The sequence below is a fragment of the Alosa sapidissima genome, chromosome 7 (genome assembly GCF_018492685.1).
Source record: "Alosa sapidissima isolate fAloSap1 chromosome 7, fAloSap1.pri, whole genome shotgun sequence".
Lineage (NCBI taxonomy): Eukaryota > Metazoa > Chordata > Actinopteri > Clupeiformes > Clupeidae > Alosa > Alosa sapidissima.
The window spans coordinates 1,016,652-1,037,176 of record NC_055963.1 but is presented as its reverse complement, the minus strand read 5'-3'; the positions used below and the strand labels follow the sequence as shown (position 1 = coordinate 1,037,176).

Below are 20,525 nucleotides of genomic sequence, written 5' to 3'. Positions count from 1 at the left end.
AAGTTTCTACGTTTAACGGTTGAAGCTGCATTAAGTGCGTTAGAAGAAGAAGAAGAAGAAGCCTAGGAAGAACAGATTTCAATAGAGGGGATGCATCCCCTCTAATTTGTATGCTTGTCAAAACGTAGTCCTACCTTGACATTACTAGGCTATGACGGGATTTGGCAGACGCTTTTGTCTAAAGCGACATGCAAATGACAACATAGTGCGCTCATTCATTACACAAACATTAAAAACGGATACACAGATACTTTTTGCAAAGACTTTATTAAGGACAATAATCAACATCAACAATAATAAAATTTGAACATATCAAAAAACATTAACAAGTAACAAAAACTCGACAGACTATAAAACAGACGGGGAGCGGTGGAGGTCAGGTCCCTCTACTCCCCCAAGAGAGGGGGCGCCGCAGCATCGGCCATCACGGGAGCATCGTCCACGCTGGGCGCCGCCACCTCCTCTTGGAGCGCCGCGGCCGCCTGGGTGACGCCGTCCAGCAGTAGCGTCAGCGGGCTCTCCAGCGACTCCTCCGTGGCCGCGTAGGCGAGGTACAGCAGCAACGACACCAGCGCGAAGATCAGCAGCTGGACCCACAGCGGAACCTGCCGCCGCTGCACCTCCCGCTGGTCAGCAGAGTTGGGGCTCAGTGGGGTGTCGGGGTACTTAAACTGCACCGGCCGCCCTGCTGCCCCCTTTATCGGCCTGCGCCGGGTTGCTCTGGGGGGAGAGGGGGATAGAGAGAGAGGGGAGAGAGAGAGAGAGAGAGAGAGAGGGGGGATAGAGAGAGGGGTTAGAGAGAGATGGAGAGGGGGGGGATAGAGAGAGAGGGGGGGAGAGAGAGAGGGGGGGGGGGGATAGAGAGGGGGGGTGGAGAGAGAGAGAGGGGGGGGGGGATAGAGAGGGGGGGTGGAGAGAGAGAGGGGGGGGTAGAGAGAGGGGTTAGAGAGAGATGGAGAGGGGGGGGATAGAGAGAGAGGGGGGGGGGAGAGAGAGGGGGGGTGGAGAGAGAGGGGGGGGTGGAGAGAGAGAGAGGGGGGGTAGAGAGAGAGAGAGGGGGGGGGGGATAGAGAGGGGGGGTGGAGAGAGAGAGGGGGGGGGTAGAGAGAGGGGTTAGAGAGAGATGGAGAGGGGGGGATAGAGAGGGGGGTGGAGAGAGAGAGAGGGGGGGGGGATAGAGAGAGAGAGGGGGGGATAGAGAGAGAGAGGTAGAGAGAGAGAGAGAGAGGGGGGGATAGAGAGGGGGGTGGAGAGAGAGAGGGGGGGGTAGAGATAGAGAGGGGGGGGTGGAGAGAGAGAGAGGGGGGGGGTAGAGAGAGAGAGAGGGGGGGGGATAGAGAGGGGGGGTAGAGAGAGAGAGAGAGAGAGAGAGGGGGGGTAGAGAGAGAGGGGGGGGGGTAGAGAGAGAGAGGGATAGAGAGGGGGGGTAGAGAGAGCGAGAGAGAGAATTGCCATAAACAAAGGGAGTCACTTCATCAGTGAAGCACACAAAAGCTCAAATACACACACACACACACACACACACACACACACACACACACACTGCCGTTGCAGTAATGTATGATGTTTTGTTTTATGTCTTTACACACTACGTACATGTATGCTTTGGCAATACAAATTGTATTTTTTGTCATGCCAATAAAGCTCAATTGACCGATCCCAAGCCCCGCCCCCTTTTGCTATGTCACAATGAGGACTTCGGAGGACCTCGGTCAACCTCGGTCAATTTTGAAATTTCTAGTGGCCATTCGGTATGACAATACGCCAGTTATGCGAATGCTATAATGCTTCTTTTGCGAGTAGCTTAAGTAACTAAATAACTAAAGAGCTCAAAAAGGTTCAAAGATAAGCCTGGGATACTTGTAGAAGTGACATCCGATATCCTGACCGTGTGAAACGTTAACACACACTAACCTAGGCCTAACTTTGCATAACAACCTTTGCATAACTTTGGATAGGCTGCTACTTTTCAGTAAAGAAATCTGAGTGTGTACGAAAATGTTCCCTTTATTTGTGTTCATAACTAGGCTACACACAAAAACATAACTAAATCTGGTTTCCACTGATGAAACGACAACATAAGCCTACGCAAAAAATTATACCTACCTTGCAGGAACTGAACTCGCATATTCATACGATTGGAAGACGCGCAAAAGAATACACCTTCAATCACGTATCGCCTTACACACAACAAGAATACTTTCAGCTTTGCTACCTTGCCATGTTTAACTTGGGATAGAAGACTGTTCACAGAAATAAGCTAATGATCATTTTTTCAACAAACGCAATAATAGCCTATACTGCGATGCATTATTGATGGCTGAACGAGAGATAGCCAATGTCTTCTAAAGATCGAATCATGTGCAGATTCAAAACTAAGCAGTCTCGAAATCGCCCATATTAGACAAAGGCTACTACATTGCCCACGTTTAAATTAATTATAGCATAAGCGGGCAAGTCTAGTGCAAGACAAATCACGTCTGCAAACTGCAGATATGTCAAACGTGATAGGCATGGGTTTGAACTCTGAGTGGTTTTCTTTTCAATACACTTGTATCACGTTTATTTAAACTCTTCCTTCTAAAGCAGCCATTCAAAATAATAAGTAGGCTATCGGCCTACCGAAGAGAAGCTATCTCTCCACCTCCCCAACATGAGCTGCTTGGCTAGTCACTCTCCCAAGTTGCGTGGGAACTTGGATCTGCAGCACTTGGTCCCGTCTTCTATTAATCCTCGAAATATGGTTAGATTTTGTTATGGACACATCAACACCATATTTTTGCACAGACCTGTTTATTGAATCAGTCACATCTGCAGCAAATAAGGTAAACTACCTGCTCGTGATAACGTGCTAATTGTTTATCCCCAGTTAACATGCATCCCATTAAGATCCATGACACCGGATTTGTTTGTCCTCAATTTGTGGTGTTCCACCTCGTTGATAACAGCAGACATTGTGAATGTGTCCATCTGCATACTGAAGGCCTTTCTGACCTCTGTTTTTTGAATATATCAAGATTACTTGACCCCCAGAAATCCAGCATACACTGTTGCACTCGGCTAAATGGGGGTGCTGCGTCCCCATGTTGAACACGCGTTCTCGCACACTTTCCTGCAAACTTGTCCGACTTAGCAACAGTAACTATGGGACTGACAATGGGAGGAGGGGCTTGGGATCGGTCAATTGAATTGAATTGAATTGAGAGAGGGGGGGTGGAGTGTTCTAGAATTCTGGAGACAACAGGCAGCAGAAAAATGAGCTGCTGAGACAACTTTGGCTTTTTTGCCAGAAAATGTATGTTTTGCTCCCAAATTCCAAATTCTACAATTGAAGACATTGAAGTAACCAACAGAGGCAAAAATCTGTGAAGGTAGGACCTCTGTACTACTTGACAAGACAGTGGAAATTGAATGAGAAGACAAAGCTAAAGTGCTAAACAAGCTAATCAACAGTAAATGTCAGTTATGGCTGTTGATGACATCATAATGGATGCTTCTTTGAAGAAAAATGAGCCCAAAGCAGAGGCATTTTTTAAAAATGAAGGAAGCACTATTGAGAGACCACCCTGAGACCCTTCTCCTAGACTACAGTGGCCCAGAGAATAAAAGAGTTTGCTGCAACCTGCTGTTTTTCACTAAAAACACAGATGCTTGGCACTGCACACTTTTGACTGAAATGAACTGCATTAGAAAGGGAGGTATCTGTAAAGGCAGGCAACTGTCCATTGAAAATGAACAGGGGGCAAGGCTGACCATCAACATATACCACAATGGCACAGTTCTGATCCAAGGACCAGAAGCTGGTCTCAGTGAATTTCAGGCTAAATTTGGACTATTGAAGAGAGAGGTCCAAAAGGTCCTGGAAAATCCTGAGAGAAAAGACCAAATCGATGAAAAGCCAGATGCCATCAAAGTGAGAATTGATGAATCCTGCCTCAACACACCCCTATACCAACCAAAGGCTCCCCCTTCTCCCAGAATAAGAGCACTACAAGACAACTTATCTCTGCTGGAACAGGACTACTTCATATTTAAAGAAGAAACTACCAACAACATCTGCCAGCTCCAAGAGCAAGTCATCCAGATCAGCAACCCCAATGTGCAGCTTCAACAGCTATGCACTGCTATGAGGCAGCTGGAGGAGGCCAACAAGGAGATGAGGCGAGAGTTGACAAGTGTGAAGCAAGAACTGTCCAAGAGAGAACAACATACACAGGCTCTGGAGAGTCAACTGGAGGAGATGAGGACCGAGCTAAGGTCGTACAACTCTCTCACTAGCAACACCTCAAGCAGAGCACAGAAACAACATGTGACCTCACAGATGGACAATGCCTCTTCGTCTACACCATCACAGCATACCCAAAGTCTGATAGACGAAAAGGATTGTGGCAGAGAGGAAAGCTTACGAAGACCAAGTTCACTCATCGCAGGCAACATCAGATCCAACTACAACATCAACAGCATCAACAGTCCCACTTTGAACTGCAACAGTCACTCTTCCAACAGCTACAACAACAACAACAACAACAGACATGCAGCCAGCAGCAACAGCAACATTGACACCAGATGTGGAATCAGCAGAGAAAAGGAAAAGGACATCATTATCCTCTGTGACTCAAATGGCAACCACCTAAATCCAAGGAGGCTGTTTCCTGAAAGGTCAGTAAGGAAAATGTGGTGTCCTACTGTCCAGTCGGTTGTAAAGCTGCTGAGAGAGGGTAGGCTGGACAAGCCCTCCCATATAATTGTTCACACAGGGACTAATGACCTTGGCAACCACAACACAGATGTGGCAAAAGCCTTGACCAATTTAGCCAAGATGGCAACCAACCTATATCCAAGCTCAAAGATCATCATATCAACACTTCTACCACGAAAGGACATTCCAGACAGAACCATCAACTCCATAAACAAAGAAATCGGCAAGGCATGTGCATGTATGCCAAATGTACAAATAGCCCACCACACTCAAATCACAAGGGAGCATCTGTATGATCGCTTGCACATACATGAAAGACACTGCTTTGAACAGAAAACAGAAACATCCAGTTAAAGAGATGACTAATACACCCGAAGTACAGACAGAAAGCCGAACAACTGTAGTAGGTAGAGAAGTTAGAGTAACCGAGTTAAGCAATATTGAAGAAATGCTAAAATTTATTTGTGAACAATTAACATGCCCAGGCTCCATGTCTGCCAGATAGGGACCTGTATGTGTGTGTGTGTGTGTGTGTGTGTGTGTGTGTGTGTGTGTGTGTGTATATATTTGCAAACACCCATGTAGATAAATGTTCATGTCCAGGTATATCTATGTGTATGTGTGTATGTGTGTATGTGCGAGTGCCTGTAAGTGTGACATGTCAGACTGTGTGTATGGTGTGGGTGGGTTGGTGTTGGGGAGGGGGGGGGGGGGGGGGATTAAGATTGCCTTAAGTTTCATTTAATAGTACTTTTCTGTTAATCTAGACTTACTTAATGAGAAGAAAATGCATTGTGTGTGTGTGTGGGGGGGGGGGGGGGGGGGATTAAGTTAAAAAAGGAGCTCACTTTCTCAGATTTTGACATCTATCTGTGCGCCATCTATATACCCCCATATGAATCACCCTACTACTCTGAAGAAACCTTTGAAATTCTGCATTCAGAAATCATACAATTCCAATCTGAAGGATCAGTTTTGCTAATGGGAGACATGAATGCAAGAACAGGTACAGAAAAAGATTATATAAACCCAAATGGCTATGCATATATCACTGAAGCTCAAATAAATGAAAACAAATTTGAAAGATCACGTCAGAGTGCTGATAATATAGTTAACAAAAATGGCAAACAGCTGCTTCAGCTTTGTAAAAGCCTGGGTCTCACCATCACTAATGGTAGAATCAAAGGTGACTCTCTGGGTAGGTACACCTACTGCTCACATCTTGGTAGTAGTGTTGTAGACTATGCAATAACAGATATTGATCCAAGCTACATTAATTATTTTATGGTTATGCCTCAAATTCCACTCTAAGACCAGGGCTTAAATTTCACTGCGGGATTGCGGGTATTGCGCATAATTTGTTCAAGTCCCGCAACTCTAGCCATCATAATGCGAGAAATTCCCGCATACACTTTTACAGCCTGTCTGATGACGTTAATATAGCCTAATCATTAAGTGGCGTGAATGCGGTGCTATTGACCGGACTGATCAACTACCGAGTTGAATTGAACATAGCCTCATGCAGACACACACACACACGGAGAGAGAGAGAGAACCACTTTGCCCTTACGCAAATAGGCTACGCTACCATGGCAAACTTTTACATCTGGAAAGAGCTCCTTGGTAACTATCCTGCTAGCTCAGGTCACGTCAACACTTGATCCCAGAAAGATTGTCTTCGACATGTCAACATTTATTGTATCTAATGACATAGAAAACATAATGATTTGCATACACATACCGCACTATGCACAACTTTTATTCACTAGCGACTACAGCCTAAAACCGTCAGGTTGAAGAGGGGCTAATTACTCCATAGAATTACTCTCAGGTATTTTCTTAAAGTGACAGGCACTCAATTACACCTACTCATCACCAATGTGCACTCAATTGGACCTACACACCACATTAAAGATATGCCTAAGTGTTATAGGTTAAACGTCAATATGAGGCATTCAAATTACTAAATATGTTTAGCTAGTAGTAATTACTAGTAAAATGCTATACTTTAAAAAATGCATTATTAAATAAATACACTCTATATGAATTCAAAAATATATGATAGAAACATATCACATAAGCTATCATTTTCAGTGTGTGTTTGTGTGTGTGGAGAGAGTCAAGCAGAATCTAGGATGTCCACTGTTGTGAATGATCCCACTACAGTATATATTACTGATGACGTCAGGGTGGTGGGGGCCCCAAAATCAAACACTTTTTTTTTTAAAAGTATGGAAGTATTGAAATCGCAATTCTTGACTTGATATCAGAATCGACCCCCCCTCCCCCCGAAATTGTGTAAATCCCCCCTACATGAATAACCTAAGGGGGGAATTCCCCCCCATTTTGAAAAATGAATTTTAAGCCCTGTCAGACCACAGCCACATCACTCTGAGTTTAAAAACGAGAGTAAAACAAGAAACATCCCAAAAACATGAAACTAAACTCTATCCCCTGCCAACTCAATTTCGATGGGGAACTGACAGTGTGCTTCAATATGAGACTGAACTTAATAGTACCGAAATTGAAAACCTTATATACACATTTTTGTTCACAAAATTTCAAGAGGATAGAGAAGGCATAAATCTAGCGACAGAAAAGATTTCTGAAATTTTTAATTTAGTGGCCAGGAAAATACTAAAAGTAAAGAAAAAATACAAGAAAAAGAAATCTAAAACTAAAAAGAACGAGTGGTTTGACAAAGAATGTCAAACATTAAGGAAACAGTTAAGAACACTATCAAATAAGAAACATAAGGAACAAACAAATATAAGCACACGGTTACTATACCAACAAACTCTTACCAAATACAAATCATTACTAAGACAGAAAAAAGGCACATACATGAATAAAAAGCTACAAGATATAGAAGATGCTGTCGATCAAAATTCATTTTGGGAGTTATGGAACAAACTTGAGATCACCAAAAACACTAAACAGATCCCCCTATGTGATGCAAACATCTGGACAGACCATTTTGGGCAACTCTACAGTGAAGATAAACTAAATCCACTCCAAACACAATTGACTGATAAATTACAAGAATTGGAATCAAAAGTAAAAAATGAATTGAACAATCTAGACACCCCTTTATCACTAGCTGAACTAAACGAAAAAATAAAAACCCTAAAAAACAAAAAGGCATGTGGGTGCGATGGGATACATAATGAAATGATTAAGTACAGCAGCCCAATACTGAAACAAGCCATTCTCAAACTTTTCAATCTAGTTCTAGCTGTTGGTCATTTCCCACGGCCATGGAAAGAAAATCAAATCGTACCAATCTACAAAAACGGAGATAAACTAGATCCAAACAACTACAGAGGCATTGCTGTAAGCAGCAACTTAGGAAAGCTTTTCTGTAGCATCATAAATAACAGAATGTTAGAATTCTTACAGGAAAATAGGGTTCTAAGTAACTCTCAGATCGGGTTCATGCCAAAACACAGAACAACTGACCACATACATTACAGACATTAATTGAAAAATATGTACAGAACACCAACAGAGGAAAACTTTTTGGATGCTTTGTAGACTTCAAGAAGGCCTTCGATTCAGTCTGGCATGATGGACTCTTACTTAAACTGATAGAAAATGGGATAGGGGGGAGAATCTATGACCTTATAAAAGATATATACAAAAACAACAGATGTTGTGTCAAAATCGATGATAAAAGAACGTCATACTTTAAACAAGCCAAAGGTGTTCGGCAAGGTTGTAGTCTTAGTCCTATACTCTTCAATTTATACATCAATGATCTAACATCAGACATAGCTAAATCCAAACTATCAGGAGTCACAATTGGGGGTAGAGACATTAAATGTCTCCTGTTTGCGGATGACCTCCTACTTCTGTCCCCAACTGAGGAGGGGCTAAAAGAGAGTCTGTCAATCCTGGAAAATTACTCTGAAATTTGGAACCTCCCCATAAATAAAGAAAAACTAAAATAATGATATTTCAAAAAAAGACACGTTCAACAGACAATAAATATAATTTCACCCTTGGTGAAAGCAGACTTTCCCAAGTGACAAGCTATAACTATTTGGGCCTAAATATTTCCTCCACGGGCAATTTTAATCTGGCTATTAAAGACCTGGTTGACAAAGCACGGAGAACATATTATTGCATAAGAAAATCTCTATACCAATACAACACCCCTATCAAATTGTGGCAAAAGATTTTTGATTCGGTTATCAAGCCCATTATCTTATATGGCAGTGAAATTTGGGGCATAAAACATCAAGATAATTATGAGCTATGGGACAAAAGCCCAGCAGAAACACTACACCTGGAATTCTGTAAGAACATCTTGGGGGTACACAGGAATGCAACAAATATTGCATGCAGAGCAGAACTTGGAAGATATCCACTATTAGTTGATATTCAAAAAAGAGCATGCAAATTCTATCACCATGTACTGTCCTCAAAACCAGAGGAATATAATCACAGTGCCCTTCTACAGAGGAGAACCCACCCAGAGAGAGATCCTTTTGATTATCTTATATCAAAACACAATTTGAATTTGAATACACCTGACATGTCTCAGGCAAAGTTAAAACATATCGAAAAATTAACAAAAGAAGAATATTACAAATATTGGCTAAACAATATTGAACAATCCAACAAATTGAAATGTTTCCAAAAAAATCAAAACCAATTATGAATTTGCATCTTATCTAAAAGAAATTACCGAGTACAAACAAAGAAAATTACTAACATCCTATAGATTAAGTGAACACTCTCTGGCCTTAGAAATGGGAAGACACAGGCAAACCTGGCTTCCTAGGGAAGAAAGGTTGTGTTTGCAGTGCAGTGAGGGAGTAGTAGAAGATGAAAAACACTTCCTCACTGAATGCAGTAAATTCAACACAGTCAGGAACCAATATTTCCTTCAATTCAGCCAAATTATACCTCAGTTTGAACTATTAGAAAATGAAGACAAGCTCCCATACTTGTTGGGAGAGCATACAAGTTGTTTAAAACTCGCTGCGCAGTACCTGTTAACATGTCATAAATCGAGGAAGTGAGTGACCCATATTGTGAAATGCTTTGCTTTATATCAATAACCAATACCCATGATAGCACATTGATAAATATACAGTATATAGTAATACTATATCATTATACATTTCATTTATTATTTTCTCTTTTTAATTATTATCATTTTGTTATTATTATAATTTTTTTATTTTATTTTTTTTTTTAAACAGATATTGTATCTGTGTTGTTTTGTTATATGTTTGCTTTGGCAACACTGCTTCATTGAGTAATGCCAATAAAGCTCCATTGAAATTGAAATTGAAAGAGAGAGAGAGAGAGAGAGAGAGAGAGAGAGAGAGAGGGGGATAGAGAGGGGGGGGTAGAGAGAGAGAGAGGGGGGATAGAGAGAGGGGGTAGACAGAGAGAGCGAGAGGGGGATAGCGAGAGGGGGATAGAGAGAGGGGGGTAGAGAGAGAGAGGGGGATAGAGAGGGGGGGTAGAGAGAGAGAGAGAGGGGGGATAGAGAGAGGGGGTAGACAGAGAGAGCAAGAGGGGGATAGAGAGAGGGGGGTAGAGAGAGAGAGAGAGAGAGAGAGAGAGAGAAAGTGTAGATGCAGCATTAAGTTGTGTGTAAAACAAGTGGGGTAAAAAGCTGTTTCAGCAACAATTTAGGACCAACAAATGGCAGAGGCTGACCCAGCAATGCTAAAAGGAGAACTAGAACTAGCTCCAAATTTAAGAAGCTAATTGAGGCTCGGGGGGGATTTCTGTGAACAAATGTTCAGATATCTTGTCTGGACTCGTTTTTGGGTTCCTTCCTGACAGCTACTTCATCGTGTTCAGTCTGATTTGTGATTGAATGCTGATGTTTTATTAATCGTGTTCAGTCTGATTTGTGATTGGATGATGATGTTTTAGGATTCATCGTGTTCAGTCTGATTGGATGCTGATGTTTTAGGATTCATTGTGTTCAGTCTGATTTATGGATGGATGCTGATGTTTTATTCATCGTGTTCAGTCTGATTAGATGCTGATGTTTTGGTGTGCAGGCTTCACTTACGAGATGCCAGTTGGGGTCTTCTCCATCTCTGGGAAGATTTCCATGAGGACATCAGTCACGGGCACTTGACACTGCAGAGGACACAGCAAACAGAACAACTGGCCAGTGAGCTTCACAGAGGACACAGCAAACAGAACAACTGGCCAGTGAGCTTCACAGAGACTCATCAGGAGGAACAGAGCCAGCAGGCGTGAGCTTCACAGAGACCATCAGGAGGAACAGAGCCAGAGTTGGACAAAACGGTTAAAAAAATAAAAATCATTGTACAACAGCAGTTCAGTTTTTTTAACCCCCAGCTTCATCCATTGAGGAATTCTACCCCATGACCCAGCAGCATATGAGCTTCAGCACACAGCAGATTACCATCGAGGTCACTCCACTAATACATACTAAGGCTTAGGAATCCATGAAGAAAGAAAGAACACACACACACACACACACACATAATATATATATATATATATATATATATATATATATATATATATATATATATATATATATACACACACATATACATATACATACATATACACACACACACACGCGCACACACACACACACACACACATATATATACACGTGCATACACACACACACACACACATATATACACACGCACACAAACACATATATACACGCACGCACACACACACACATATATACACGCACGCACGCACACACACACACACGCAAGCTTGAAAGGCTTCTCTGTGATTGAAGTTCTGAAGTTGGAGTTTAGCAACTTCCTCTCCAACAGGACTGAATGGAAGCTCTGAATGGAAGTTCTCTCTTAACCCATCACCCAACATGTCTTAACCCATCACAGTTCCAACACGTCTTAACCAATCACCCAACATGTCTTAACCCATCACCCAACATGTCTTAGCACAGTTCCAAGTTGATGTCACAGTTAGAATTGATGCCACAGTAAAGAAAAATAACTTTACCTACAACTCTCTGGAAAGCTCCAGCAAGTGTTAAATTGAGTGCCTAACGGAGTGTAGCAAACAAAAGAACCCCTTTGATTTCCCTACCACTTTCCCAGAGCTAAACCCATTTCAATTCCATTTTCCAGAGCTAAACCCATTTCAACTCCACCCTACCACTTCCCAGAGCTAAACCTATCTAACTCCACTTTCCCAGAGCTAAACCCATTTCAACTCCAGTGTGAGTGAGTGGAGCGCATCGTTGTGATGTGAGTGGAGAGGAGGAGCCGATGCAGATCAGGTGACCTGAAAGCCCAGACGACCACACCGAGGACTAAAGAAGGTGAGTCCCTCGTCCAACATACTTATCCCAGAAAACAGAGAAGTCAGTAGGAAACAGGAGTATTTAATAGGATCAATTAGGAACAAAACAAGTACGGTCATCTGATGCCGGAACTCGGACATGGGTGGAGAGTAGAGGAGGGAATGGCCCGTCATCGTGAATTTATCCAGCACCTGTAAAGGCATGAGAACATGAGCATCTGTAGAGGAGGCATGAGAACATGTTTACCCAGCACCTGTAGAGGCATGAGAACATGTTTACCCAGCACCTGTAGAGGCATGAGGACATGTTCACCCAGCACCTGTACAGGCATGAGGACATGTTTATCCAGCACCTGTACAGGCATGTGGACATGTTTACCCAGCACCTGTACAGGCATGAGGACATGTTTACCCAGCACCTGTACAGGCATGAGGACATGTTTATCCAGCACCTGTACAGGCATGAGGACATGTTTACCCAGCACCTGTACAGGCATGAGGACATGTTTATCCAGCACCTGTACAGGCATGAGGACATGTTTACCCAGCACCTGTACAGGCATGAGGACATGTTGCACAACCAAACCAAACCCACCCCATAAAGTGACAACAACTGCAGTGAGTTGGGAGAGAGAAAGGAAGAACACATAGGCTACTACTGGCCAATCCTCTCCAAGTGTTTAGAATTGGACTCTGGGCGTTTGGGAACAGCTGAGGGAGGAGGCTACTTGAAACTGCGAGTTTCGGTCGGTGTGAGCGAGCGGACTTTCAGTTGACAGCAACACCCTTTTGAACAATCTAAGCTGTGCGAACGTCAGAGGGCGGTGTACTTGCAATTCCTGTCAGCATAACAATAGAGGCTGTTGCTGAAGCGTCAGCGTCAGCCCTCGTTTCAGCCGTACTCGTGTAAGACGGACGCGGTCAAGACGAGCAAGTTTACCTGTGCAAGTTCACCGAGCACAGGCGCCGACAAAGGCAAAAATGTGCCATTCCACCATATCTGTTATCACCGGCCATCGCAGAAAACAGCATCATGCCAAAAGGGGCAGAAATCGCCTTAACCTCCAGCAACTTAAACGGTCCTCACCTACAGAAACCTCCTTCTCCATGGGCTTGTGGAACTGTCAATCCGCAGTCAACAAAACGGACTTGATAGCTGGCCATGCCAACCACCTTTTGTTGGAACTCCTTGCTCTCACTGAGACTTGGATCAAACCAGAGAACACTGCCACCCCGGCTGCACTCTCCACTAACCTTACACTATCCCACACCCCTCGCCCATCTGGACGAGGAGGTGGGACGGGCCTGCTGATCTCCAACAAATGGAAATTCACCCCGCTACTGCCTTCAAACAAATATGTCTCATTCGAATTCCATGCCATCACAGTGATTGCCCCAGCAAAACTCCACGTGCTGGTCATCTACCACCCTCCAGGCCAACTAGGCGACTTTATGGACGAACTTGACACTCTGCTGTCCTCCATCCCTGAGCATGACTGTCCACTTCTTGTTCTCGGCGATATGAACATCCACTTAGATGCCCCAGGCTCAGCGGACTTTTTGGCCCTGATCCACTCCTTTGACCTCAAACTGGTTCAAAGCCCACCGACTCACAAAGCTGGCAAAGAGCTTGACTTGATCTTCACTCGGAACTGCAGCACAGACACCCTCATGGTGACGCCTCTCCATCTTTCTGACCACTTCTTCATCCAATTCAATGTCAGCCTGACAGAACAGCCTCCGGCTCCTCAGCCGATGGTCACGTTCCGCCGCAACATCCGGAACCTGTCTCCAACGCACTTTTCCTCTGTGGTTGCCTCCGGTCTACCTCCACTCAACACCTTCTCCTCTCTGGAGGTTAATGAGGCCACAGACTCGCTCTGCTCCACACTGAGCTTGTGTCTAGACGAACTGTGCCCTCTTACCACAAGGCCAGCTCGATCCAAACACTCTCATCCATGGCTAAATGATACCCTCCGATCGCAGCGCACCAAACTCAGAGCCGCGGAGAGGAAATGGCACAAATCCAAACTAACTGATGACCTCAAAAACTACCAGACACTCCTGACCTCCTTCTCAGCCAGCATCACTGCTGCTAAGACGGCTTTCTACAATGACAAAATCAACAGCGCTACAGACACTCGAAAACTTCTCAACCTTCAAATCGCTACTCAACCCTCAGCTGCCTCCTCCTCCATCCAGCCTTACTGCAGATACCCTCGCCTCATTTTTTACAAACAAAGTGGCGGCAATCAGCAGTCAATTCTCTACATGTCCACTCAACGCATCTGACTCAGATACTGCACTCCTACAACCTCTAGGGACTGCTGGATCATCTTTTTCAGCATTCACGCCGCTCTCCGAGAGTGAAGTTTCTAGACTCCTGACATGCAGCCGTCCTACCACATGCTCGCTGGACCCTATACCTACGAGCCTACTTCAGTCCATCAGCCCGACCATCGCACCCGCCATCACACGTGATCAATGCCTCGCTAACCTCCGGCACATTTCCAAAAGCGTTCAAAATGGCCCGGGTAACACCGTTACTTAAGAAAGCTTCTCTCAACCCTGCTCAAGTCGAGAACTACCGCCCTGTTTCACTCCTGCCCTTCCTATCCAAAGGCATTGAACGAGCAGTCTCCAAACAGGTCTCTGACTTCCTTTCACAGAACAACCTTCTGGATCCAAATCAGTCTGGGTTCAAAAGTGGCCACTCTACCGAAACGGCTCTGCTGTCTGTAACAGAAGCCTTAAAAGAAGCCAGGGCGACTGCTCGGTCATTAGTACTCATTCTGCTTGACTTATCGGCTGCCTTTGACACGGTTAATCACCGCATCCTTCTCTCTATACTCGCTAACATGGGAATCTCCGGTTCTGCTCTCTCCTGGTTTGAATCCTACCTCACAGGACGCTCGTTTAACGTATCATGGCTTGGTCAGCTATCTGCACCTCACCATCTCACCACAGGGGTCCCCTAGGGCTCAGTGCTGGGCCCCCTTCTCTTTGCCATCTACACCACCTCCTTGGGACAGATTATCCGTTCGCATGGCTTCTCATACCACTGCTATGCAGACGACACACAGCTCGATCTGTCCTTTCCACCTGATGACCCCTTGGTTTCAGCACGGATCTCGGATTGCCTCTCAGACATAGCTACATGGATGAAGGCACACCACCTCCAGCTGAACCTCTCAAAGACTGAACTACTGGTCCTCCCAGCTAAACCTACCATACACCGCGACATCAACATCAAATTTGACTCCCTGTCTGTTTCACCTACCAGGACTGCAAGAAATCTAGGAGTTGTTCTCGACAACCAACTAAACTTCTCAGATCATGTTGCCTCAGTCGCCCGGTCATGCCGTTTCGCACTCTACAACATATGGAAAATCAGGACTTACTTAACTCAAGATGATAGATAGATAGATAGATAGATAGATACTTTATTGATCCTCAAGGGGAAATTCAAGGGTCTCAGTAGCATACAGACATAATACACAACATGCACTTACAGCAGAAATGGTAAACATAAGTATAAGTATAAACATATAACTAAACTCCACTGTACAATAAAGACAGTAGAAGATAAGAAAGATAAGAAAACTAACTAAACTAAATACACTATATAAATTAAATTAAGAAAGTCCAATGTGCTTGAGGGTGATCAAGCAAAAGACGCTTGTAGTGACAGGGCTGGGACTGGTGAGGTGCTACAGGGAGTGAGTGTCATGGTGAAGGTGCAAAAAGTAGTCCAACATTAGTCCAACAGTGCAAGAGTAAGGTCTAGAGACCAGCATAAATAATATAGACAAATAGGAGAGTAAAGTATAGTTATAGCCATTCATTCATTCAGTATTGTATCAGAAGCCTGACCGCAGCCATTGATCATGTGTGCTAATATAGCATGAAAAACAGTGTAGCAGTAAAACAGTAGTGAAAACATTAGGCTGTGTACATTAGTAAAACAGTAGTAAGCAGTAGTGGGCAGTCAGTACTCAAAAAACATGGACATGGAGAGGGTGGAGAGGCAGACAGACTAAGCAGAGAAGTCTCTCTCCTCTTCCCTTTAGTGAGGCATTGAACGGTTCAATGGCCCTAGGAACAAATGACTTCCTCAGCCTTTCAGTTGTGCATGGCAGTGAGTGAAGTCTCCAGCTGATCAAGCTCTTTTGGTTTTTGATAGTGCTGTAGAGCAGATGACATTCATTGTCCAAGATGTTGATCAGTTTGTTTAGGGTCCTTTTGTCAGATATTGAAGTGATGCACTCCAGTTCAGCTCCCACTACAGAGCCAGCCTTCCTTACCAGCCTGTCAAGTCATCCAGCATCCTTCTTCTTTGTGCTTCCTCCCCAGCATACCACTGTATAGAAGAGGGCGCTGGCCACAACAGACTGATAGAACATCCTGAGGAGCTTGCTGCACACATTGAAGGACCGCAGCCTCCTCAGGAAGTACAGCCTGCTCTGTCCAGTTGAAGATGTGCTTCAGTGGCTCCCCCAGTTCAGCAGCACAGGCCTTGAGCAGCCTTGGACACAGTCGGTCAGGCCCGGCTGCCTTACGAGGATGAAGTTTTTTTAAAAGATAACTTACTTAGTCCGCTGAAATGATGGGAGGAAGAGGGGAGTGGAGGGTGAGGAGGAGGAGGAGCTTCTGTGAGGGTTGTCGTGTGGCTAGAGACTGATGGCCATTGGCTGAAGCCATTGTTGCCGCACTACTCGTGGTCACCATGTGGGGGAGAGGTGCGATAGCCTGATCAGCAGTGATGATGGAGGTGGGGAGGGGAGGCGGGCAGCATCTGGGGTCTGTGTGTCTGATGGCTGTTGACTGAGGTCGTTGTCACCTCGTTGTTCGTGGTCGCCATGTGGGGGAGGGGTGCAATATCCAGTGATGGTGGGGGGTGAGTGTTGCACTGGTAATGAGGTGGGGTGGAGGCTGGGGGATGGGCAATTGAACCTGTTGTAAAAGTGGTTCAGCTGGTTCGCCCTGTCCAGGTCTCCCTCCACAGAGCTGCTGCTCTTCTTAAGGCTAGTGATAGATTTCATACAGTCCCACACCTCCTTCATGTTGTTATCTTGCAGCTTCTGTTCAATCTTCCTTCTGTAGTCCTCCTTAGCCTCTTTCAGCTTATTCTTGAGTTCCCCCTGTACTCGCCTCAGCTCTGCCATGTCCCCCTCCTTAAACGCCATCTTTTTCCTATTGAGAAGGGTCTTGACATTACTGGTTATCCAAGGCTTGTAATTTGGATAGCAGCGTACAGTCCTTGTGGGAACAACAATGTCCATACAGAAGTTCAGATAGTCAGTAGTGCAATGTGTGACCTCCTCTAAGTCCTCTCCATTCAGTAGTACACTCCAGTCAGTGGACTCAAAGCGGTCTCTCAAAGCCTCATCCGCTTCCGGTGTCCACTTCCTGAAGGTGCGCGTGGCAACTGGTAGCCTTTGAACTTTTGGCTTGTACATTGGCTGAAGGTGAATGAGGTTATGGTCCGACTTCCCCAGTGGGGGAAGGGGGGTGGCACTGTAAGCATCCCTCACGTTTGCATACATGAGATCTATTGTCCTGTTTTTCCTAGATGGGCAGTCAACAAACTGTTAAAGTTTGTGGGGGTGGAATCCAGTGTAATGTGGTTGAAGTCACCAGAGATCGCAAAGAGGGCATCACTGTGCTGAGTTTGGAGCCTAGCGACTGTAGAGTGAATGACGTCACACGTTGTGTCCGGGAGGGCTTGAGGCGGCACGTACACACAAACAACAATGGCGTGCGAGAACTTCCTCGGCATGTAGTATGGTCGTAGACTGACCGCTAGTAACTCCACATCCTTACAGCATACAGTCTCCTTCACTGTAACATGTCCGGGATTGCTCCATCTGTTGTTTATGTATAGCACCAGTCCGCCTCCCTTCATTGCTACCCAACTTCTGGTTCAGGCGATAGTCATCTCACGACTCGACTACTGCAACGCCCTCCTGACAGGTCTCCCAGCCTGCGCAGTGAAACCCCTTCAGATGATCCAGAATGCTGCGGCGCGCTGGTCTACAACCAACCCAAAAGGGCACATGTTACCCCGCTGCTCATCCAGCTACACTGGCTACCTATGGCGGCCCGCATCAAATTCAAGGCTCTAACGCTTGCCTACAAAGTAGTGTTGTCACGATACCAAAATTATGACTTCGATACGATACCTGCCATAAATATCACGATGCTCGATACTGAAACGATTCTATGGCGAAATCCTAAGATATCTGGAAAAGAAAGGATTCATACCTCCCCCAAGTGTATTGAGTCATTTGTGTTGAATTCGGTGCACTTTTGTAGTGTGCAGGTCAATTCTGGGTTCTAAACTTCCAACATAATTATTATTTTTATAGTCAGTAAAATAGTAGGCCTACTTTGTGTGATTAAGTCCTTTATTTTTTGTTATAGTTTGTTTACATTGTGTTGTGTTTTGCCAATAAAGTAGCTTTAAATAGCCAAACTAGGCTAGATCAAGGTCAGTGTTGAAATTACTGCATGCAAATCACTGAATGCTATGCAGAGGGGCCTAATCTTTAGGCCATCTGATGTACAGTATAGGCTTCCCTAGGCCTTCCCGTGTTCATGGGATTTCTTTGACAGTTGCAAAGGGAAAAATGTGAGGATAGTCTTCTTTGCGCCCAGTGTACAAGTACGACATTCCAACCACTCAGGTCTTCGTCAGATAGGCCTACACCATTACCTGTTGCAATATGTCTGTGTGCATTCCTACATTAGCCTACGTCTATTTCTTTGATAACATGATTTGCTACCACGTAACAATAAGCCGCTATTATTAATAGGACTCAACATGCTTTGGTGGTATTATATGCTGTGGGCTTTAATTAGCGCATTTCGGGTAGCCTTTCCTACATCTGGGCAATACTTATTGAACAATTTGCAGTCTACATGCCATGACAAATATTACCAGTAGTACTGACCGAACATGAAATAGATTGTTTACAAGTTATGGTAATGTTATTCTGGCGTGAACATTGCGCTTTCATCACGTTAGCACCCTATGATTACAGCTCGTTATGTCTCGTCAAAATTAATTGATGAAGGAAGGTTCGCTTTATCCCAGAGAACCATACTCGTTTCACTTAGGCTAGACTAAAACAGAAGAGAAGAACTTGGGATATGTCTGCGAGGTGTTTAGCCAAGTTCCATGCGTAGTCTACTGCTTTTAAATGACTTTGAAACATATTTCACAAACGGGCCTCTGTGTACCTGATGGCTTGCCTTCACTATTCGCGATGTATCCGAAATAGTTGCAGATTTCACTTCACCTTTTGTTTTATCCACAAGGCCGAGGACGGTCGGCAAAGAACTACTGTATGTTGACGTTGGCTGCGCACTCACTCACTCAGAGCTGCCTGCTTGACACGCCCACTAGCCTAGATGCGTGCAAGGAGCAGTGAGAGCAGCAGTTCACGCAGACACAGTACGTTAATTTTAATAAAGTATCGATTCTAAAAACGTCGGAAATCGTATCGTTTTTTGCGTGAAGGCATCGTGATACCTTTTTAGTATCGATACACCATGCAACACTACTACAAAGTAGTCTCCGGTTCTGCTCCCACCTACTTGAATGCCCTCATACAGACATACGCTACCTCCAGACTGCTGCGCTCCTCAGACGAACGACGTCTAGCTCTACCACCGGAACGCTCAGGCCAATCCAAACTTTTCTCATCTGTTGTTCCTCGTTGGTGGAACACACTGCCAGTTCCTACAAGGGCAGGGACATCCCTCTCCATTTTCAAAAAACTCCTGAAGACCCAGCTCTTTAGAGAACATCTCCTCTCATAGCAACACTTACAACAAGTCTTGCTGATCCTAGCACTCACCAGCCGTCTTAAACTGACACGTAACTGTTAAAAACAGCACTCACTGATGCACTTATTCTTACTGTACTCTAATGTTTTTTAAATTGTCCTAAAATTGTTGAGAATTGCTCTAAAACGTAAACTGTTTACCATGTTGTTAGTCGCTTTTAATGTAATGTAAAGTCACTGCCAGCCCACACAAATCCAATCAACAGGACGCCTGTGCTGGTGGGCAGTCTGATTTCACAACACCACTGACCCGCCTTCCACATGACTCTGGTCTCCAATCACTGTTCCAATTATGCACCGACGCTGGCTCATCACCGTTCCAATTATGCACCAACGCTGGCTGGGTCTTTGGGGTAAAATAGCGCTTCTTCTCAATCTACAGTAGGTAAAGAGGCATTGAGGCATAAAGAGCATTGTTATCAGGAGCCAAATACACTTCCTAGGGAATAGCAAAGGATATAATGACCACTCCAAACCCAACACCTGAGTGCGTGCTACCACACTCCAAACCCAAACTCAACCCAACACCACAGTGCTACCACACTTTAACCCAACACCTGAGTGCTACCACACTTCAACCCAACACCTGAGTGCGTGCTACCACACTTCAACCCAAAACCACAGTGCTACCACACTTCAACCCAACACCACAGTGCTACCACACTTCAACCCAACACCTAAGT

At 44.7% G+C, this 20,525-nt stretch overlaps 1 protein-coding gene across 8 annotated transcripts in view; it reads right to left on the bottom strand.

Moving 5' to 3' along the window:
* Positions 1–263: 263 nt before the first annotated feature.
* lemd1 (LEM domain containing 1) overlaps positions 264–20,525 on the bottom strand; it is a 34,790-nt gene continuing 14,528 nt past the window's right edge. For 7 of the 8 annotated variants that reach the window (XM_042099505.1, XM_042099506.1, XM_042099503.1 and 4 more), the window contains exons 7-10: positions 20,093–20,218; positions 12,107–12,184; positions 10,740–10,810; positions 264–720 (exon numbers count right to left, since the gene is read on the bottom strand). In XM_042099505.1, the coding sequence (XP_041955439.1) occupies positions 387–720; positions 10,740–10,810; positions 12,107–12,184; positions 20,093–20,218 (609 nt within the window). In that variant the 3' untranslated portion in view covers positions 264–386. The remainder of the gene's footprint in view (positions 721–10,739; positions 10,811–12,106; positions 12,185–20,092; positions 20,219–20,525) is intronic. The other variant, XM_042099508.1, reaches the window with a different exon arrangement.